General features: G+C 46.5%; 2 protein-coding genes across 13 annotated transcripts in view; one reads left to right on the top strand and one right to left on the bottom strand.

Moving 5' to 3' along the window:
* TMCO3 (transmembrane and coiled-coil domains 3) overlaps positions 1-16,542 on the bottom strand; it is a 51,961-nt gene extending 35,419 nt beyond the window's left edge. For 8 of the 10 annotated variants that reach the window (XM_045482518.1, XM_045482538.1, XM_045482558.1 and 5 more), the window contains exons 1-6: positions 16,292-16,542; positions 12,549-12,655; positions 7,212-7,735; positions 4,778-4,957; positions 3,087-3,278; positions 2,083-2,211 (exon numbers count right to left, since the gene is read on the bottom strand). In XM_045482518.1, the coding sequence (XP_045338474.1) occupies positions 2,083-2,211; positions 3,087-3,278; positions 4,778-4,957; positions 7,212-7,655 (945 nt within the window). In that variant the 5' untranslated portion in view covers positions 7,656-7,735; positions 12,549-12,655; positions 16,292-16,542. Of the gene's footprint in view, positions 1-2,082; positions 2,212-3,086; positions 3,279-4,777; positions 4,958-7,211; positions 7,736-9,177; positions 9,375-12,548; positions 12,656-16,291 lie in introns of those variants that run through there. The other 2 variants (XM_045482545.1, XM_045482523.1) reach the window with 2 other exon arrangements.
* An 81-nt stretch (positions 16,543-16,623) lies between these two features.
* Positions 16,624-22,828, top strand: part of DCUN1D2 (defective in cullin neddylation 1 domain containing 2) — a 31,357-nt gene continuing 25,152 nt past the window's right edge. The window contains exon 1 of one of the 3 annotated variants that reach the window (XM_045482572.1): positions 16,624-17,036. The gene's annotated coding sequence lies outside the window, so the exon portion shown is untranslated. Of the gene's footprint in view, positions 17,037-21,878; positions 22,004-22,828 lie in introns of those variants that run through there. The other 2 variants (XM_045482580.1, XM_045482573.1) reach the window with 2 other exon arrangements.

Here is a 22,828-nt window from a genome sequence, read left to right as displayed (position 1 = left end):
ATTTGCTGTTTGTTTTTATGCTTTTATGTTATGGCAGAGAATGCTGTTTACACGGTTATATTTGGTACTCCCTAGATCATCTACATTCATGGTTTCCACTGAGCCACGAACTCAGCGTCTGAAAGAAGAGAGCAAGCAGATCTCCACATGTCCAGGCACCAAGCTGCTGTGCAGGGACGCACACGCACCCTGTCAGCCACCGAGAGGACAGGCCCTGCCCTCCATTTGCTGGCATCTGCCTCCTCACTTACTCATTTTGTTCTCTTTGAACCTTGCTTATTGTACATCTTTTTCCTAACATCATCTGCAAACCTGTATCTTTCCACAGGCAAGTTTATTCCACTTATATTCATTGTGATAACAGAAGATTTCTCTTACTCCTTCGTCTCCTGGTTTTTATACTTCCTCACTGCTTTTATTTTTCTTCCCTTTTTAAAACGAGGCTGAAACTCATGACTTGAAAGTCACATACCTAAATTTGCACTTCTCAACGTAACACAGAAGCCTATTAACTTCCTACTAGGAAAAGGTAAATATTTTGGTACAGTCACACTTCCTCCATTAACCACCTCCCATTTTGGCTAATATGCTCTTGGGTCTTCATCCTGGTTTACTGTAATTATGTTATTTACCAAGATACAGCAAATTTGTTAGGAACTATAATATTGGTAGCCTCCAGTTGTATTTATTACCTTACTCAGCCTCTATTATTATTCAGCCTGAATTCTTGGCTTATAAGCAACCTTTGCTCTGAAGAAAAAAGGAAAATACGTTTGTATTTGCTATTGTTCATAAATACTCTGGAAAGGGAGGGATGGGATAGGACAAGACAGAGATTCTCCACCTACAACTTAAAATTTTTTGTACTTACACCGTTTTGTTCTCAACTGTATGGAGATTACGAATTCAGAAAATTGAATTAAAACAGTGTTTCCCAGAGACCACCCCACCAGGTTGAGCCCAGCCCACGAGAGCACCCCGCCCCCCCCCCATGTCAGTCAGTGGTCACCTGCTCACTAAGGTCCTGGGCTTTCAGCCGGTAGCCCCTGCCAGTTGAACGTGTTGTTGAGTTCAGTTAGAGATGATGATGTTTCCTGCCCGGTACAAGGTGTGCCCGTCAGCAGGAGGGTGAGGCTGCGAGCAGATGCCCACACCTCCCCCCATCCGTCTGCTCCTGTCGTACCCAACTAGGAAGTGCCAGGACTCCCGTGTGTGTTTCCCAGTACCTGCACCACTGCTTCTGTGTTGGATATATGACACATCACCTATTCTTGCCAATCTCTTCATTTCGTCTGAGTTGTGCGTATTTACAGGACACATCTTGGAGCCCACAAAAGCTTTGGAACTGTTCCTCACTGCCAACAAGTGCCATCGATATAGGATGAAAGTCACTTCACTCTGTTCAGCCAACAGCCTCAGCACTCACTACGTCCTGGGGTTTTCACATTATCCTACATTTAGGCTTGAAAATCCCCACTACTTTACCAGCTTTGCAATGTTTTAAAAAATTTTAAATTATACATTTAACCCAGCATTTTTTGTTGCTTTCAGTGTCTGAATAACATAATCCATCATTATTACTGGAAACAGAATTTTTAAAACTAACAGTTTAAAGACATGAACTGAGTGGGGGGTTGTCGCACCCTGGGTGGCTCAGTCGGTTAAGCGGCCAGCTTCCCCTCAGGTCATGATCTCGCAGTTCACAAGTTTAATCCCCGTGTCAGGATCTGTGCTGACAGCTCGGAGCCTGGAGTCTGCTTCAGATTCTGTGTCTCCCTCTCTCTCTGCCCCTCCCCTGCTCATGCTCTCTGTCTCTCTCAAAAAAATAAACGTTTAAAAAACTTTTTTTTAATTAAAAAAATAAAGACATAAACGGGATTTCTTCTCTAGTTAAGTCATCCATTCACTAACAAAATTACTTTCTTATGATTTAGGAATTTCTTATGAAACTCTAAAGAGCATCTTCTTTAATATGGTTTATAAGGAAATGCTATCTTTATTAATTCAAGTTCAAAACTTTTAGGTCTTCATGAGCATTTCTTTAGTATTTTGTTAAACAGATACTAAAACAGTTGCTCTTACCTTAATACTGTTTAGTCCTGAAGGCCCCAGAAGTACGCCACAAACAATATAACCAAACATTGTGGGCAACCCTATTGTTGTGCACAGCCAGCCACAAGGTAAAGACAGCATTCCTATGGTAACAATGTCCTAATGGAGAATAAACCAGAAATAAACACAAAAATTTAAGGTAACAGTTGGCAAGAAAAGGGTTGATTACTGGAGAAAGCAGACGTTCTGCAGACTAGGCCCCTCCCAGTTTCCACTTTGGTGGTAAAAAAGGAAGGCTATCCCTGGGCTGATCTTCCTGCTTTGAGTTTATTGGTACAGTAATCAGCCGCTGGGAGCATCCTTCCTCTCGGCCTGCGCTGCCCCCCTCTTTAAGACCAGCACAAGCTGTGGCTTCGGGAATGCTGCTGGAGCCCCGACAGGGTGTCTAGACCCCACTAGCCTTCCGAGCAGGCCACACTGGCCACTCCAGCTGTTACCCACTCTGGTCCAAACCCAAACAGTGATCTCCAACCAGAACACAGTCGATTGCGAATCTTTACATAACTCCACATCCTCTTATTAGACTTGCTGCCTCAGAGGGAGCAGATGCGTGGCTAACTCGGTCTGGAATGTCAGTCACCTCTGGAGGAGCCGGATCTCATCCTGTACCCGTGTCTACACAGATGATACCTTAGCCAAAGCTTCTCCACCTCATCAGATGTTCCGTGTTAGTGACAAAGCTTGAGCCCACTGTAGGGACTCCTGACTTCAAAAAGGCTTCCAAATTCTCAAAAGCAACGTTAATTTTCATTCTAAGTATTAAAATGCCTCGTTCTTTTCAGAAAAAATTAAAAATTAAGAGAAAGTGTTTCAAGTCATGGAAAATATAGGAAATTCTAGTAGAATCTCTCCGTTAGGAGGAAGGTCATGCATCCTAATACGAGGCTCAGAAAATAAAGCTTACTTTACATTAGTACCTGGAAGTAGGAAGGTGAAAGAGGGGACTTCAAGAGGGGAGCAAGCAGACAGACTACCTTTAGGAAGTGGCGATCTGCACGTGGAATTGTCGCGTCTCTGGGCTTGGTCAAGATATAGCGGTTGTTCTGGGAGTCGATCAGCATGCTAAGACCCAAATCATCCTCCGCTTCCCGCTTTGTGAGGTTTTGTTTGGAATTGGCGTCTTCTTCCTCCACTCTGAGAACTGCCTCAAAATTGACCCCTTTCACCTGTAAAAATAACCAACATCATGTAATTAAACCCATGAAATGTTTTCAAGTTCAATTTTTAGAGCGCAAATTCTGTACAGAAGAGCGACAGAAGTATTTCTAGCACTCTGTCAGGTATGACGAAAGGTCCACAGATGTTCATTAGCACAAATCAGGAAAGCTGCTTCAGTTACAAGGGCCATCTGAGAATGAAGGCGTTTAGGATTTCTATTATGTCCAGACACCCACTTTAACAATTTAGGGTACGATCTGTAACAAGAAACATACGTTTGGTCTTCACCCCCCTTCCTGGCCCGCAGCCCTACAACCAGCGTGGCCTCCCCAAGCATAAGGAGCAATGGGTACACCCGACAAGCCCTTCGCGGCCTCTCCTGAGTTTGTGCCAGCAAGGTGACGTTCAGAAAGCCACTAGATGACAGCAGGATGAGGCTGGCCACCAGGGACAGCAGCCACGTGGCCTCGGGGTGGGGAGGGGCTGGAGGTGAAGCGAATCGAGAGCCTGCACAAGGCAGCTCCGGGACATGCTTGGAGCACGGGGTTCGGGGAGCTTCCGGGTGCCCGACACACGGACGCGCCCCGCCAGGAGGGCAGCGGGCCCGGACAGGACGCAGTGCCCTGCGCACATGCTTTCACCTCTTCTGCCCGGCTGTTTCTGACTGCACCCTTTGCAGCGACCTGGTAACCTGGCAAACAGATGGTCTTCCTGGGTTCTGAGAGCCTGAGGAGGGGCCGTGGGACCCTCCGAGGTGAAAACCCAGAGCCCATTATCAGTGCCTGGAGCGGAGGGTGCAGTGCTGGGCCAAGCCCTCGCCCATGGGACCCGCGGGGACCCTGAGCCAACAGCAGTGGAGCTGCACTGGAAAAGCTGCGGCGACGACAGCCTGACAGCCTGACGCCCTGACGCACGAGCACTCAGTGAGCAGTGAAGAAAGAGCACCACCTTCAAAAGACAGCCCCGCATCCTCCCCTGGCACCATGGACACGCTCAGGACAGCCCCGCTCAGTGCTCATCCGCCCCGAACTGCACTCGCCTTTGCTCTAATTGCCGCATCCTTTTCTGAGTCCTCAAGACTCACAGTCCGTTTTCGGCACTCATCTCGTCCTTCCCAGAGAATCTAAACACGTCACAGCAAGTGGGGAGTCCGAATGCCTGCCTCAGACACGATTCCTCTCAGGAGCATATGGCTCCCTTGGGCAGAACAGCACTGACACCTGACTATCCCAGGGCACGCTTTCTGGAGCCCAGAGTCTCAATCCACCTGAACACGGAAGCGGGGCACAGACATGAGCCCCTGGGGGGCACTGACAAAAACATAAGGCAAAACGACAGGTGTATAGTGTACTTCTGTGTAACTGAACCAAATTGTTCTCTGGGATACGAAAGCGTTTGGTTTTATCTCCATCGTCAGTCCACACAGAAAACAGCCGATAAATTCCACCACACTTTCTCTCGGCAAGCAGCCCGAGCAAAGAGGAGATTGTTCTGGAATGCTACTTACTGATTTATTGTCATCAAAAGCATGTTCTTCCATCTCTTCCTCTAGGCGATCGGCTGCCTTTCTCACATCTTCAAGAATTTCATCAAGCATGGATAAACTTTTGTTTTGATGTTGCATATTTTTGAGGGCTTCAACTTGGTGTTTTTCTGCTGCCAGAAGTTCCACATATTCTGTCTCTTCCTGTTTATTGGTGAGAAATGAAGTGTGGGGTTTATTAAGAAATAGGCCACATCAGGACTTCATTCAGGTGCCTGGCCTGGCTGGACCATGCGAGCCAACATGCTCTCGCTGTCAAATACATTTATAAACGTGTAATGCTAGCTCCAGTCAAGGAGAGAAGGTCAGGTGTCCTGTATCACCCAAACATGATGGAGCTTAGCAAAATGTTTAGGGAAGCCTATTTGTACACACGCGTCATCAAACGTAATCTACTACCGTTGATAAATTCTGAAGGTCAACTATTCATACACAATCCTCACTGAACAGATTTTATTCCAGACATCATGCCTACTGTGTATGGAGGTCCAGCTATACTCTAAAAACACCTGTGATACTTGATTCTTGAGCTAAAAATTTCTAAGTAGGATACACACAAATTCCAAGTTACAGAGGAAAAACTGTTCCAGAAGAATCTGACAGCATTACTTGGAAAACTGATGGATGGTGTCAATAATACCATTGCGTTTTATACCATCATATTTAAACTCAAGCTATCAATCAAATCAACATCCTTACTATTAAAGTATATGTTCAGGGGCGGCTGGGTGGCGCAGTCGGTTAAGCGGCTGACTTCAGCCAGGTCACGATCTCGCGGTCCGGGAGTTCGAGCCCCGCGTCAGGCTCTGGGCTGATGGCTCAGAGCCTGGAGCCTGTTTCCAATTTTGTGTCTCCCTCTCTCTCTGCCCCTCCCCCATTCATGCTCTGTCTCTCTCTGTCCCAAAAATAAATAAACGTTGAAAAAAAAAAAATTAAAAAAAAAATAAATAAATAAAATAAAGTATATGTTCATACTTTAAAGGGGTGGGGCATAGCTAGAACAGAGAAGCAGCAAGGCAGTCCCAAGGAGAAGTGTAGCTGTTTGACAGACCTCTCTCTAGGCAACACCACCCAACCTGTCTCTCGTAGCTGTGACCTCCCAGAACCTAGCCTGAGATGTGAGGCAAAAACTGCATGTAGAAAGCATACATATTTGGATCAACATCACTCAATGCATGTTAGTTCTCTATTTTATTGTAAAACTACCTCAAATCAATACCACTATTCTTTAAAACGAAGGAGTTTAGAGACGCCTGGGTGGCTCAGTCGGTTAAGCATCCGACTTTGGCTCAGGTCATGATCTCATGGTTCGTGAGTTAGAGCCCCGTGTCGGGCTCTATGCTGACAGCTCGAAGCTTGGAGCCTACTTCAGATTCTGTCTCCCTCTCTCTCTGCCCTCCCCTGCTTGTGTTCTCTGTCTCTAAAAATAAACATTAAAAATATATATATAGGGGCGCCTGGGTGGCGCAGTCGGTTAAGCGTCCGACTTCAGCCAGGTCACGATCTCGCGGTCCGTGAGTTCGAGCCCCGCGTCGGGCTCTGGGCTGATGGCTCAGAGCCTGGAGCCTGTTTCCGATTCTCTGTCTCCCTCTCTCTCTGCCCCTCCCCCGTTCATGCTCTGTCTCTCTCTGTCCCAAAAATAAATAAACGTTGAAAAAAAAAATTAAAAAAAAAAAAAAATATATATATATATATAAATAATATCACATCTGGTATAGTAATAGTTTTATCTCATTTTAAAAGTGTATTTCAGGGGCGCCTGGGTGGCGCCGTCGGTTAAGCCTCCGACTTCAGCCAGGTCACGATCTCACGGTCCGTGAGTTCGAGCCCCGCGTCAGGCTCTGGGCTGATGGCTCTGAGCCTGCAGCCTGTTTCCGATTCTGTGTCTCCCTCTCTCTCTGCCCCTCCCCTGTTCATGCTCTGTCTCTCTCTGTCCCAAAAATAAATAAAAACGTTGAAAAAAAAAAAAAGTGTATTTCATCATGATCCTTATTTCAAAAGTATATATTAAAACTAATTTTAGTATGTTTGTTTTCAGTAGATGGGCATTAAAGACAGCCAACCTACACACCAAAAGGCATTCTTGTCAGAAACTCAAAATGTTGACTGCAGTTACAAGTATATTTACCACATACTTCATATGCATCAGCTTACTGGGATAACTTGAGTAACTAGTATAATCACCTTGTGATCTCAACACAGAAAAGCATTGGCACTCCCAGAAGTGGTGAAATGCAACTGTGCTAAGATACGGTGCACAAGGAGGGGAAATCCACGTGTGCACTGCTGAGAATGGATGCCCCTGCCAGACTACACCTGCTGAAGCATCAGTACCAGCTGCCTTCTCCCTTGACCTCTACTTGACCTGCTCCTTGGCTCAGGGTGGGACGGGACTGACCTTAATCGCAGCCTCTCTCAGTGCCTCCAGGCGCTGCCTGCTGCTCTCCTTCATGTTCACAACATCTCTGTAATCTCCTTGCAGGGCTCTCTGCAGTCCATAGATGGCCTGGAACACTGAATTTTCACTTTCATTCAGCTCTTTTTGGAAAATTTCAAACGTATGCACCTGAAACAGCTTCTCTTCATCTGACAGGCTAACGTCTTTTTCTACTGCTCTGATTGCACTTTTCAGTTTGTTAAGAACCACAGTCTTTTGGCGAAGAAGCCCGGAGAGCTTCCTGCAACCGTCGAGGACCCACTGCTTCCTCTGAGTGATGGCCGCCCCTTTCCCTCGGTGCAATTTGATGGCATGTTTTGCCACCTCTTCATGTTCCGCAGCATCTGCCATCAAGCGAAGCAGTGGAAGCAACACCCAGAAGTAATTTCTTCCCAGCACCTTCATGGTCCAGTTTTAGAGGGCAGGGCAAGGCCGTCCTAAGGTTCCTGCTCAGCTGAGCTTGCATTTTAGACACACATCTTCAGCTGAAAAAGAGATTTATTGCTACATATAGTTGAACAATGATTCGTTACTATTGAGATCAGAGTTAAAGTATTAAATAATTACGTCCAAAAAACTATCACTTTTTTGAAGATGTTATTTTTCCTAGATAAATATTAATACCTGAACTATTCATTACACCTGGATTAAAATTGAATACTAAATGTTAAAGTGTAAGGCCTGGTAAAGACTTGAGACTAAAGGTTACATTGAAATTAAAGGCAATTTTTTTAAAGAAAACTCAGCTTCGTGTATTTTTTAAATCTACCACGTGCCAAAGACAAAAACCAATTCTACTTAAGGAGATCCATGTATTGGGGCACCTGGATGGCTAGTCGGTTAAGCAACCAACCCTTGAATTTGGCTCAGGTCATGATCTCAGAGTCAAGAGATTGAGCCCTGCAATGGGCTCCATGCTGAGTGTGGAGCCTGCTTAAGACTCTCTCTCTCTCTGCTCCTCTCCCCTGCTCATGCTCTCTTTCTTAACAAAAAAAAAAAAAAAAAAAAAAAAAAAAAAAGAGGATCCAAGTATTTAAGGCCAGAAAACACCATCAACTCCCCTATCACAGATCAGTGAACCGCCTGGAGGAAACATGCTCCACGTCATTTCTGAAATAAAACTGTCTGAGCTGCTACTAGCTTACTGTACTGTTTTCTTTCCAAAATCGTTTGGAATTCTGCCAAATTTCCAAAGTCACAGTTTAATGCTAACAAGATGTCAAACACAGAAAAAGAAAATCACAAAACACAACCATGTCTGGATCACTAGGGTTTTACTAAATGTTCAAACACTTTCTATCTCCCAAATTCAGCCTCCTTCTCTTCCTCTCTTCAGGAAGAGCCCAAGCACCTGTATGACTACCCCAGCAAGTGAAGCACACACAGGACCCTGGCCGTGATGAGGTGAAGGCTTTGGTGCAGGCAGCAGGGGGTGCTGCGGCTGCGGTGCCCAGATCACACTCGAAGGACAGGACTGCATCTTCCAGTGGACAGAGTCATCAAGAAGCAGGTACAAGCTGCTACAGGTGTTAGCAAGGTCACAACGAAGCAATGACTCCAAAGGTAGGAAATACAGAGCAAAGAAGGAAGAGGTAATAAAACACAAGACAGGCAAAAGAGACACACCCTAAAAACACCACTGAACCTGAACTAGATCTCTGGGCACCAGTAGTTACATCAAAAAAGAAAAAACACGGGGTGGCTCAGTCAGTTAAGCATCTGACACTTGATTTCAGCTCAGGTCATTATCTCACGGTCCATGGGTTTGAGCCCCTGAGCTGGGCTCTGCGCTGACAGTGCTGAGCCTGCTTGGGATTCTCTCCACCCCTCCCCCACATGCTCTCCTGTGTGCTCTCTTTCTCCAAAATAAACATTTAAGAAAAAAAGAAAAGAAAAAAACCAAACCTACCATTTACACAACACTTACAGTTTAAAGAAAACAAAAGTATCAGGGGTGCCTGGGTGGCTCAGTCAGTTGAGCGTCCAGCTTGGGCTCAGGTCACGATCTCAGTTTGTGGGTTCAAGTCCCGTGTCGGGCTCTTTGCTGACAGCTCAGAGCCTGGGGCTTGCTTCGGATTCTGTGTCTCCCTCTCCTTCTGCCCCTTCCCTGCTTGTGCTCTCTTTCTCTCAGACATAAACATTAAAAAAATTAAAGAAAACAAAACATTAATATAAACTAATCATTAAAGTGTTTACTAAAACAAGTATCTATACCTCAGTTTTACTAGTAATTCCAATTCTAACAAGTTTATTCTGGTTTCCCAGGCAAAGCAGATCAGATGCAGAAAAACTAAGAGTGTGGCTTATCTAGGCAGAAAATTCCAAACCAAAAATGACAGCCAATAGAAAGTGGAGATAAAACAGAGCTTCTGAAAAACCAGCACAAGAACCTGGCAAAGACTAGCAGCCCACGGAGTCTGGTGAGGACTGAACTACACCTTTCTGTAGACACCAAAAATACCACTATTGGAGGACAGCAGAGAAACCTGCCCATCAAAAGTCACCAAGAAAAAACTACATTCTACCTCAATATTCTGGTTATAAAGTCAGGAAACTGTTCAATTTCAATACATTTTTCGATACATCAGTTTGTAACGTCACAGAGAATTTATTTACCTACAATGTTTCACTTTTTCCCCTAACTTGTTAGGATAAGTGACAATGTGCTGTCTAAATTACCCAACTTTATATTACAATTTTTTTTAATGTTTATTTAGAGCGTGAGAGTGCATGCGCGCATGCGCATGAGGTGGGGGGTGGGGAGGGGCAGAGAGAGAGGGAGGGAGACAATCCCAAGCAGGGTACTCCCGGTCAGTGCAGAGGTGGGGACTTGATACCACAAATCTCAAGGTCATGACCTGAGCCGAAATCAAGAGTCTGATGGATGCTCCGCCCAACTGCCCCTTTGTTACAGCTTTAATACAATTTAAGTAAGCGTTACCACCTTAAAAATAAATAAATGATTACCCAATCTCAGTAGTGCCTAGCAAGATAGTTAATCTGTTATTTTAATAACTCATTTCACTGCTGAACTTCTATTGTTCCAGGGGAGAGAAAGAATTCAATGTTGATAAATACATGCTTTTCTAGTATTTTCAGAACCAAGACAGACATTTCTGATGCTTTGCTAATGTTTCCCATTTTCCCTAAAAGATCTCAAAAAATGATTCTTTTATGGATTTCAAACTTCAGACAAATAACCTGCCACACAGTCTGTGTGTGAACAACAAACACCCCTTCATTCATTTCTGGTTCCTTCCTCAAACAAATTCTTGAAATTAAATAGTTATAACTCTACCCTATGACACATAAAGGACTATTGATTTTTACGAGAAATTATTGAGAACTTTAATTGTGGTCATACTGATATTTCCACTCAAATAAGCTCAAGTCATGGACATGTGGACATGACACTGAAATTATTTACAGACTCTGAAAACATCAATCACTTTTTCATAAATTCATTTCATCTTACCTTTAAACTTGGCTACCAAATCCTGTGAACTACTAAATTATAGCATGTTTTTTCTTGAGTAAATAATAAACTTTTTTAGCTCTAGTGCTATTTTGTTATTATTGTTTTTAATTATAAAAATGACACTTTTATTATATTTTTACAACAAATTCCTAGAATTTCTATACCTTGAGTCACTGATACAACCTGGGTGGACCTCAAGGCTGCAAGGAGGGCTGATCCCACACGCCCTACAATTCCACGTACAGCACTGTTCAGGGACTAACTGTAGAGATGGAGTGGCTGTCAGGGAAGAGGGAGGAGGGACCCTGTGGGATAGAAATGGTCTGTGTCTTGATGGCGCTGGCGGCCACAGGAATCAACACGTGACAGAAATGGCAGATCGTAAAACATGCCATGTGAGTAAGGTGAGTGGGTCAAATAGATGCAATCTTCTGCTTAGACTCTATTTTTAATCAGGAGCTATCACTGGGGAAATCTGGGTGAAGGATCTATAGGATTTCTGTGTATTATTTCTTATAACGGTATATGAATCTATAAGCATCTCAAAATACAGTTTTAAAAATTCAACACAAATGCTTACTGTTTTCCACTAACCTGACACTTCTTCTATTTAAACTAGGAAATGCCCTCAACCAGAGCCGAAGGTCTTCAAGATGTCTCTGCTACATGAAAACCCAATGTCACTTTTCATTTAGAGCAACGACAAAATCAGTACTTGGAATACAACTAGTCCCCAAAGTTTCTACTTACACATATTTCAACATTACTTAAAATATGTCATGGGCAGCTGGGTGGCTCAGTCGGTTGAATGTCCGAGTTTGGCTCAGGACATGATCTCCGGGTTTGTGAGTGTGAGCCCCATATCAGGCTCTGTGCTGACAGCCCAGAGCCCGCTTCAGGTCCTCTGTCTCCTTCTCTCTCTGCCCCTCTGCCCCTGCAACAATGAACACTTACACAAAAAAATAAAATATATCTCCACAGCTTTGCCCAATTTTTTTCTTTTTCTTTTTTTTTTTTTAGAGAGAACGTGAACAGGGACAGCAGAGGGAGAGAGAATCTTAAGTAGGTTTCATGCCCAGTGCCCAACACAAGGGCTCAATTCACGAACTGAGCCAAAATCAAGAGTCGGAAGCTTAATCAACTGAGCCACCCAGGCGCCCCAAAAAAAATTTCCAATGCTTTTAACTCGTCATATTATATAGAAATCACATACTCTTACTCTATTAAAAGTGCTTAGTAATTCATAAGTGTCACATGTCATTTAGTGGATAAAAACTCACGAGCAAAGCACAATAACACAGTCTAAGACTGGCCTTTCTCAGAGCTAAGGCACCCAAGTAAAGCTCTCTCCCACAGGCCTCTATCTCTGAGTGCTATGAGCACCACAGGGTATGCAAAGGGACTGTCTCAGACATCTGCTATTAGGACCCACAGAACCCTAGAGCACTGGGGTCACTGAAGTCCCTACAGGGAGCTCAGCGGAGGGGAGGAAAAGCAGAGGGAGGGGCGACTCCTCTACTTTGCCCAATTTTCTACAATGGCCACAATTTGAAAATCTCCTGGCTCTGCCTCCCAGCCTTCTCTTCACATGCAGCCATGGGGTCCCCCATGCCCTCTCTTCCTCTGGACCTTCCAGACCCAGTGTCTCCAATTTTCTCAATCAAACTGCTGAGAAAGAATCAAGTTTATTCAACCCACCAGGACAGCAGCCACTGTCTGTGGTGCAGAGGCCAGCCCAGCCAGGCTCCAACCCAACTCTTTGGAAGGACCCCAGCCCCCATGCACTCAGTGAACCAGGGCCCTCCATATGCGGTACTGACCTGGTACCCAATGCAGTGCCTGTCACTGTGTGCGGAAGATTCCAAGCAAGCAGCAGGGGTGTGGCAGGAGCAACGTTAACCAGCCCAAACTGGTTATTTACCTTGTTCTGAAAAAGAAAAATATAAGGGTGAGTTGTAGGAAATGGCATCAAGTTAGAATTTCTTTGTGATACCAGCAACACTTCCAGATTCAGTACAACACAGGAAATGAACAGGAAACAAAAGAGGTGCTCGTGGAAAGGTCTTAGGAAGCAAACTCCCCAATGGAAATAACCTACTTCAATCTAATTTGTGAAGAATTTAACTTAAAACTCGTATTTTATTTTTTAAATAACGTCTTAATTTTTTAATTTACATCCAAGGTGTTAGCATACAGTGCAATAATGATTTCAGGAGTAGATTCCTTAATGCCCCTTACCCATTTAGCTCATACCCCCTCCCACAATCCCTCCAGCAACCCTCTGTTTGTTCTCTATATTTAAGAGTCTCTTATGTTTTGTCCCCGTTTTCATATTATTTTTCCTTCCCTTCCCTTATGTTCGTCTTTTTTGTATCTTTTAAAAAAATTTTTTTTAATGTTTATTCATTTTTTGATAGAGACAGAGCGTGAGTGGGGGAGGGGCAGAGAGAGAGGGAGACACAGAATCTGAAGCAGGCTCCAGGCTCTGAACTGACAGCACAGAGCCCGAAGTGGGGCTCGAACTCATGAACCGTGAGATCATGACCTGAGCTGAAGTTGGATGCTTAACCTAGTGAGCCACCCAGGCGCCCCATTCACTTTTTTATTTAAAAATATTTTTAATGTTTATTGTTGAGAAAGAGAGAGACAGAGAGGGAAGGGTAGAGATATGGAGGGACAGAGAATCCCAAGCAGGCTCCACATTGTCAGCACAGAGCACGACGCCGGGCTCGAACCCACGAAGAGTGAGATCGTGACCTGAGCCAAAGTCGGACGCCCGACCAACTGAGCCACCCAGGCGCCCCTTCATCTTTTTTTGTATCTTAAGGCCCTCGTATGAGTGAAGTCATATAATATTTGTCTTTCTCTGACTCATTTCGCTTAATATAATACTCTCTAGTTCTAGCCACATCCTTGCAAATGGCAAGATTTCATTCTTTTTGATTGCCGAGTAATACTCTATTGTATATGGATACCACATCTTCTATATTCATTCATCCGTCGATGGACATTTGGGCTCTTTCCATACTCTATTGTTAATAGCGCTGCTATAGACATTGGAGTGCATATGCCCCTTCGAAACAGCACTCCTGTATCCCTTGGGTAAATTCCTAGTAGTGCAATTGCTGGGTCATAGGGTAGTTCTATTTTTATTTTTTTGAGGAACCTCCATACTGTTTTCCAGAGTGCCTGCACCAGCTTGCATTGCCACCAACAATGCAAAAGAGATCCTCTTTCTCCACATTCTTGCCAACATCTGTTGTTGCCTGAGTTGTTACTGTTAGCCATTCTGACAGGTGTGAGGTGGTATCTCATGGTGGTTTTGATTTGTATTTCCCTGATGATGAGTGATGTTGAGCATCTTTTCATGTGTCAGTTGGCCATCAGGATGTCTTCTTTGGAAAAGTGTTTATTCATGTCTTTTGCCCATTTCTTCACTGGATTATTTATATTTTTCGGGGGGGGTGTTGAGTTTGGTAAGTTCTTTATAAATTTTGGAACTAACCCTTTATTTGCTTTTTCATTTGCAAATATCTTCTCCCATTCTGTCGGTTGCCTTTTAGTTTTGCTGACTGTTTCCTTCGCTGTGCAGAAGCTTTTTATTTTGATGAGGTCTCAATAGTTCGTTTTTGCTTCTGTTTCTCTTGCTTGTAGAGAGATGTATTGAATAAGAAGTTGCTGCAGCCAAGATTAAAGAGGTTTTTGCCTGCTTTCTCCTCGAGGATTTTGATGGCTTCCTGTCTTACATTGAGGTCTTTCATCCATTTTGAGTTTATTTTTGTGTCTAGTGTAAGAAAGTGGTCCAGGTTCATTCTTCTGCATGTCGCTGTCCATTTTTCCCAGCACCACTTGGTGAAGAGACTGTCTTTAATCTATTGGATATTCTTTCCTGCTTTGTCAAAGATTAGTTGGGCATTGTTTGTGGGTCCATTTCTGGGTTCTCTATTCTGTTCCATTGATCTGAGTGTCTGTTCTTGTGCCAGTACCATACTGTCTTGATGATTAGAGCTTTGTAGTATAGCTTGAAGTCTGGGATTGTGATGCTTCCTGCTTTGGTTTTCTTTTTCAAGATTGCTTTGGCCCTTTGGGGTCTTTTCTGGTTCCATACAAATTTTAAGATTGTTTGTTTTAGCTCTGTGAAGAATGCTGGAGTTATTTTGACAGGGACCACAAAAACCATATTTTAAATGTGAACAAACTGAATGATAAAAGCATAATTCTTAAAAGATAAAATACTTATAATCTTATAAATACAACTTCCAGATTCATATCTAATTAGAAAAAGAATTAGAGAATAAGTTACAAAAGGGAGAGAGGAAGGAAAGAGAAAGAAAAATTTTTACAGATATTAAGAAGCTTTAAAGTACTTGATGTTAACTGAACTACAAAACCATTATTCCATTAAGTAACTCAACCACTGATGTACTACGTTTTAAAAAGTTGGTATTAAAAGAAAAAAACTGGAACCAGTAAGACACTCTGATCCAAAGAATGATCAGAAAAACGTTTAAACAGGAAAAAGCAGAACTACCTTATACCTAGGTAATTATGTAAACTAACAAATGTGATCAAAGCCTAACCGTGTTCCCAAAAAGTGTTCAACCATTACTTATGTTTACTCAGGTGCTACCAAGCAAGATCCAAAAAGGACCCAGAGGCAGAGCCTTTAAAGAAGGTCAGAGATCAGCTACCTGCGCTGGCTCTTTCTCTGGAACCACGAAGGCAGGCCCAGGCTAAAAGGGGACCAGTGAAGGAGACCACTGGCTGGCACCCTCACACCACTGGGGATGGCACCTCCCAGCTTATGTTGCTGGGAAGGTGAGCTGGCCTCTGAAATCCAGCCCTCAGCGGGTCTCCCCTCCCTCTGCCAGGAGGTGGAGGCCTGGAGGGGAGGCACAGCAGTGGCAGGCCGCGTTGGATCTTCCGTGTGCCTCCCGTTAACTAGAGTAGCCACCACACCGGTGAGAACTGTAGAGCCTCTGCTTGGGGAACCTATGAACGGACATGCCAACCGTTTACTTTGGCAGCTTCCCCAGTTTTACCCATAAACTTTAAGTCGTGGCGGTGCAAGAGGCCGGACACCCCATCACTGTCCCGCTCACAGCCCTCCAGAACCACTGCCAGGACCCCTGTCTTTAGAAGCAGTCTTCCTCCACGCTCCACGCAGGAGTAGAAATGGAGAACGGGACTCGAACCGAGAGGCTCGGTCTGCGTGAGGCCTCGGAAGGGAAGGAAGGGAGACCCCGAGGGCAGCCCCCGCCACGAGAGAGGAGAAACGGGTGAGGAAGTCCGGGAGAGGGGATACCCTCGGGAAGGGAGGAGAAAGGGACCGGGGAGGGAGCACCCCGGGTGGGAGACCCCGGTGACGGAGACCGAGGAGGGAGACCCGGGAAGGGGAGGCCGGGGGCGGGTGGGTACCCCGGGTGCGAGATCCGGGGAGGAAGACCCCGGGGACAGAGACCGAGGAGGAGGAGACCAGGAAAGGGGACCCCCGGAAGGGGAGACCCCCCGGAGGGAGCCTCGAGGCCCGGCGCCTTTCGCCCGAACCTCGAGCAGTGCTCACCTGGACGAGGCCCGACAGCGGTGCGTCTGGTTCTCCGGCGCTGCGAGCCAAGGAGCGGACAGGGACGCACCTTACCCGCATCCCTCTCCAGGCGGCAGGCCCGCCCCCAGGGCGGGGACCGGGAGGGGACGAGGACGAGGACGCGGTCGGGCGCGGGGAGGGTCTTGGCTGTCCGTCGCCCTCTCAGGAGGGCCACCGCGGCGGACGCTGCCCACACCGAAACGCGTTCCCCTGAAAGGGGCGGAGCCTAGGTCCCGTCGGCCCCCGGTGGCGCAGTGCGCATCGGGATTTGTAGGACGGGGCAGACCCCGGTCCCGTCGGCCCCCTGGCGGCGCAGTGCGCGTCGGGATTTGTAGGACGGGGCCGGCCTGGGTGCCGTCGGACCCCGGGCAGCGCAGTGCCGGGTCGGAGGCGGGAGCGATGCCCGCGAGTCACATTGTCGCCGGGCGGCGCTGTGCACGCAGCAGTGAGGAGGGAGCGAGGGAGGTGGGGTCCCATGGGCCCCCGGGCGACGCGGTGCACGCTGGAGAGGGGCGGGGTCTGAGGGGTGTCGTGGGCCTCTGGGTGGCCCTGTGCACGCCGGGTGATGGAGTTCCCCTGGCGGAACCTGCCTCTGTGCCCCTGCGCCCCTTCCCCGGCAGGTGTCCCGGGAGCGAACGCCGAGGACGAGGACAGCGCGGCCGAGCCGGGGCCCCTGCGCAGACGACCGGAGCCGGCGAGAAGCTGGGGCGCGCCGGGGAGAATGGTAGGTGGCCTGCGGTATCGCCTGCCGCCGAGTCCCTTCTGCGTACCTGGGGGCCGGGGAGCGCTGGGAGGCGGGGGTAGGGGGGCGCTGGGCGCAAAGGTCACGGGGGCGGCGGGGTCTCCGCCGGGCCTCCGGCCCTGGGGGCCCTGCAGGGAGGCACGCAGGTGGGAACCTGACGGGTGTCTGACGAAATGGAGGCACTTAGCGAACAACGGAGTGAACCGTGCCTCCGCGGAAACGCGAGCATCCAGTGAACGAGGAGCGAAGGACGTTTTGGGCAAACTAGCAACTTGTCGATGAAGCGGGGAAGGTAGCGCTTTTGAGCATGAGCACGAATCCGTTGTGGCTAGCAGGTGGAATTGAGAGTCAAGGAAGGGAACACTGCACAAGCAGCCTTGTATTCCGTGCTGAGGACTGTAGGGTTTATCCAGGAGCTGATGGGAGCCATAAAAAGTTTTTGAGAAGGCGAGGTGTGTGTGAGTGATGTGACCACGTTTGTGTTTTGTCAAGAGGAGAGGAGGATTTGGATCAGAGCGGTCAGGGCTGCAGGGGAGACCAATTAGGAAGCTGTTGTAATAATCTAGGTGGGAAGAGGTGAAGACTTGCATCAAAGATTTTCTGTCGGAATGAGAAGGATGAGAGGAGGCAGAGGGAGGACCTTCACTGAACTATTCAGACGCAGCTCGGGTACCTGAGCAGGTGGTGGTATCATTGACCAAATTAGGAACTGTAGAAGGAAGAGCAGGTTCACGTGGGAAAACAACGCAGTAGGGATGAGAGGAGAGAGGAATCTCCTGGCTGGTCGGACATACGGATCTGCAGCTCAGAAGAGGGGCTTCGGGAAGCACACGCCTGTTTTGAAATGTAGTGGAAGCCATGGTAGCTGGTGGGTTTCATCGTTTATTCAATAAATTCAGAGGTTTCTCTGTGCAAGAAAGGTAGTGTACACGGTGCTGGGGGTTGATGGTGAGCAGAAACGTGTGGGTTTGGTGTTCACGGAGCCCATGTCCTAGCAGTGAGACAAGCACGACCGTTTTATTACAGTTGGGATAAGGGCTGGGGAGAGGCACAGGTTCTGGGAATGTATGGGGTGGGTGAGTGGCGCCGGATGCTGGGGCAGTGATGGCAAAGCCACAGTAACGGGAACTGATGCTGTGTGGGCTGAATTCTCCAGACCGAGTGAGGTGGGGAGGGCAGCCAGACAGCTGCGGTCCCCTGGGCAGCAGGAACAAGCTCGGTGGTAAGTCCCCAGAATTGGCAGATGCGGCTGCCTACGGAAAGTGCAGAGTCAGGGGAACGTGGCCCGTGGGAGGCTGCTGAGGGAACTGGAGTCAGGTTGTGCAGGGTCTTCTGGGGCTCAGGAAGAACATGCTCGCTTTTGTCCTCATGGTAGTGAGAGGCTGGTGAGCAGATTTCCAACAGGAGAGAGATGGTTTGGGAGGAGTGTGTAGGGCAAAGAGCAGAGGCTTGAGGGCAGAACTCGGGGGGTAAAAGCAGCAAAGACGGAGACCGAGAAGGGCTGCCCAGAGAGACAAGAAGACTGAGAGAGTTGGCTCGGAAACCAAGAGGGAGCTCGGTGGGCCGTGCGGCCGGAAGTTTCTGGATGATCCTGGTGGCTCAGCGTGCTGCCCAGGCAGGATGCACCCACCACAGGAGGGGAGGGAAGGGGAAGGGCTCGGTGCTTAACCAGCGGAAGAGGACCTCGTAGTTAGTGCACAGGGGGGAGGTCCGAGAGTGTATTTTAACCTCACCCCCCGCCTGCTGGATACCAAAGCGGAAAACTGGAGCAAGTTTATGTATTTGACCCATGTGGTTGTGCTGACCACCCCTTGGAATTTGGCCCTAACTGAGGATTCTGTCGTGTTAAGTCTCTACCGAAGGCATTGCAAGAACTTTTTTTCCTTTTGTATATGGGCAGTCTTGGTGCCCAAATTATGTAAGTGATTTTTTTTCAAGGTCACAGTTAAAATGTTTTAGACTTTATCTGTAGTTTAGAGACTTTATTTGATTTTCTACTGGATTGTCCATACTTTGATTTCAAGAATTTTGTGTGTTTTGGGGCACCTGGGGGCTCAATCGGTTAAGCATCTGACTCTTAATCTCAGCTCAGGTCATGATATCATGGTTCATGAGTTTGAGCCCCACGTTGGGCTCTGCACAGACAGCGCAGAGCCTACTTGGGATTCTGTCTCGCCCTCTCTTTGCCCCTCCCACACTTGCACACGCGTGTGCACTCTCTCAAAATAAATAAACTTAAAAAAAGAAGTTTGTGTATTTTAACAAAGTATGACAATTGAACTTACACCTCCCCCCACCACACACACTTAATTTAATTTCTTTGCTGTAGTAAAGCCTCAATGAGGGCCACCAGAGCATGAAGGACAGGCCCTGCCAATTTATAGGCCTTTATTAATTTTACATGGATTTAGTCTGTTTTAATGGATCCAGAGTTTGCTTCTTTCCCCTGTAATTTTTCAGTTTATGAGGCTTTTTTTTTCTAGAAAGCTTTATTTCTTTTTCTACAGATTCCAACTTAAGTCTCTTCATTCTTTTTGGACATGAAGCATGCATAGTTTTTATACTTACTGATTATTGTTTTAATCACCATTCTTTTATGGAGAAACGTGTAAGGGGTCACATCAAATTGTTGCATGTTTGCTGACAGTCCTCTTCCATTTCCTTCCGGCCACAGACTTAGGGGTTAAGCTTAGACCTGAGGCTGCTGTTGCTCATTCAAAACCAACACGCTATGGGGCTCCTGGGTGGCTCAGTTGGTTGAGCGTCTGACTTCGGCTCAGGTCATGATCTTGCGGTTCGTGAGTTCGAGCCCCATGTCGGGCTCTGTGCTGATATCTCGGAACCTGGAGCCTGCTTCAGATTCTGTGTCTCCCTCTCTCTCTGTCTCTCCTTCCCATGCTCATGCTCTCTGTTTCTCAATAATAAGTAAACATTAAAAAAAAAACAACAACAACACCTTAGTACCACTCTGAGACTCAGCGTTGTGGGATCTGACCTTTAAGTCACCTGGAGTAGATTGAGGAAGGATCTGTTTGTTTCCCTATCTGCTGGTCTCCCCGCTTGATAACTGGCATAGGAACAATTCAAGTCACTTTGCCTGGCTTGGGTCCATGTACTCCTGTACCTCTTTTTCTAGAGTTTTCAGAGAGTATTTTCCTTTACGCTGTTGATATAACTCTTTTGTCAATGTTAGGAGAAGCTTTAAGACGTGATTATCAAGAAAATACCTCAAGATCAGACAGCACATCTTCCAGACGTCTGACAACATTTACTTGGCACGGATCTGTCAACATATAATGCTAGTTAACCAATTCAATTACCTTACAGTACGTTACTGTGTTGAATAATCTTGGAGGTTCTAAGAGTACTATGTTCAAATTTTGTTTTGAAGTAAAATCCACATAAGATTAGCTATTTTCAAATGTACAATTCAGTGGCATTGAGTAGAATCAGTGTTGTGCTGTCTCTACCTGCATCTAGTTCCAAAACACATCATCACCCTCAAAGAAAACCCTGTGCCATTGAATAGTCAGTCTCCACTCACCCCAGTCCCTGGGAACCACCTGTCTGCTTTCTATGGATTTGCCCATCTGGATATTTCATATAAGTGAAATCACACAACATACAACATGTGGCCTTTCATGTCTGACTTATTTTACTTGGTGTGATGTTTCCGAGGTTCATCCCTGTCGTAGCATAGTCAGAGTTCATTGTATGTTATTTTATTTTACAACCATGACAGAATTTTAAAATGTTGCACTGGTGGCGATTTACATGATACAGATGTCATGAGCATTGCTAGTGATGCGCCAGGTGGGGGACAGACATCTGTCTCCAGTTTAGTTTCTGAGGGAGCCCTTGGCTTTGTCCACCCTCCCCTGGGGAGCCCATCACCTTCAAAAAAGATGCTTTACCTTTTGTCAGCTCACTGTCAAAGCATATGGGGGCTGCCCTAATTTAGCTAAATTTTATCTTAACCAGAAGATATAACCCCAGGCTCTTTGTCTAGTTTTTTAAGTGGCTCAATTTCAGGAAATAGCATACAGGGTATACATTCTGTATATTCCCCTAGAGTCTAGATTGGGACTGGAAGCCACAGCCCACAGGCACATTGCCTGTGTGTCAGTAAAGTTTTATTGGTGCAGAGCATGTCCATCATCCACACTGTAGAGCTGAGTAGCTGCAACAGAGACCAGTGACCCCTGATGTAGCTCCCTAGGCCTTGTAACTGAGTTTCACCTTCCCTTACCCTCTGAGGAACTAATGGGCTCCAATGATGTGTGAAAACCCCAAAATTTTATGCAAAACCACTTGCTTTACTGGAGAGATGATCTGTGATTTTCACCAGATTCCAGAAGGGACCCGAGACCCCAAATCATCAACAGTCATTGTTCTAAGTAGCCAAAAGGCCAGTGCCCCATGTTACACTAGATCAGCAGTTCTCAGACTTAATTAGTTCTAGTCCCCTATGCGCTTTAAAAAATTGAGGCGCCTGGGTGGTTCAGTCGGTTGAGCGTCCGACTTTGGCTCAGGTCATGATGGTTCATGAGTTTGAACCCCACATCAGCAAGTCATGTGGCCTCTGCTTCACCCCAGTGAGAGTGAGAGAAGCAGATAATGACTTGGGGTTGTTGCGAAGATAGTTTTGTCCTTGGTGGAACCCTTGTGCAGTCTCGGGAGCCTGGGGTGCCCAGACTGTACCTGGAGAGCCGTGTGTTTGATCCGTCATTCTGCTGAACTGCACTCTGCTGTTTTGGCTTCAGCACGCTGTGAGGGAGGCCGGAGGAAGCTAAGCAGCTCTGGCCACCGTGCTGTTTACCCTTGGCATTGGGGGGAGGAGTCAGTCTGGGACAGAGGACACACGCTGCAGTTACCCTTTTGTGAGCCGCACAGAGGCTGCTCTTTCGCGGTTCCGTGTCAGGAGGAGCCAGGCCACTGCTGGGCCACTGGTAGGTTTTTAAATCTTACGAAAACAGATTTCCTAACTAATCCTGTTTTCTTTTGTGGTTTGGCGGCCGGGAGGCTGAGCCGAATTTCAGCCCGCTTCCAGCTCTTGTGTCTGGTGCGCATGTCTGAATCTCGTCCCTGACTCTCCTTTTTTCCTCCTCAGTTTCCCTGGCTCCATGTTGTATTCCACTACAGGTTTCCGGAAGGTAGAACTTATTCTGTGTGTTTTTATAAACTGTCTCATCCTTTTTAGCACAAGATCAAGAATCCCTCCTTTTACGTGAAACTTCCCCTTCTGTTATTTTGTAAAGCATTTGTGTAAAGCATTAGCATCCAGTAGATTGTAGAGTCTGTGTTGATTTACAGAAAGTGGTGATTCACTGAAGGTGGTGATTCACTTTCATTTCTGGTGCCCTCTTCATCAGGTTACCTTAGATAAGTAGAAATTTAGCCGTCCCCTGCCTGGAAGCGCTAGAATGCTATTTTGTTTCCTTACATACTATATATAGCGTGGTTACTGGCCGGTTTGCTATTTTCTGCCTGCCCCAGCCTCTGCCCTGTGTTCCCATTTTAATTTCTGGCTCAGGTACACAGATCTGTTTGTGATTCATTTAGTCATAACGGGCTTTTTGTGGCTGCTTTTGGAACTTTAGTAAGTTATGCTTAACACTATTCTTAGTTACCTGTATATGTTTTCATCAGTGTGACTCTGCTGATTTTAAACTGGGAAAAATCTAAATGATGTTTCCAAACTGTACAGCCCTCATTAGATCCTGAACTTAACTGAGGCTAAAGAGGACCCCCCCCCTCCCCCGCCACAGGCCGTG

This window comes from Leopardus geoffroyi, chromosome A1 (genome assembly GCF_018350155.1).
Source record: "Leopardus geoffroyi isolate Oge1 chromosome A1, O.geoffroyi_Oge1_pat1.0, whole genome shotgun sequence".
NCBI lineage: Eukaryota > Metazoa > Chordata > Mammalia > Carnivora > Felidae > Leopardus > Leopardus geoffroyi.
This window is presented reverse-complemented; position numbering and strand designations above follow the sequence as displayed.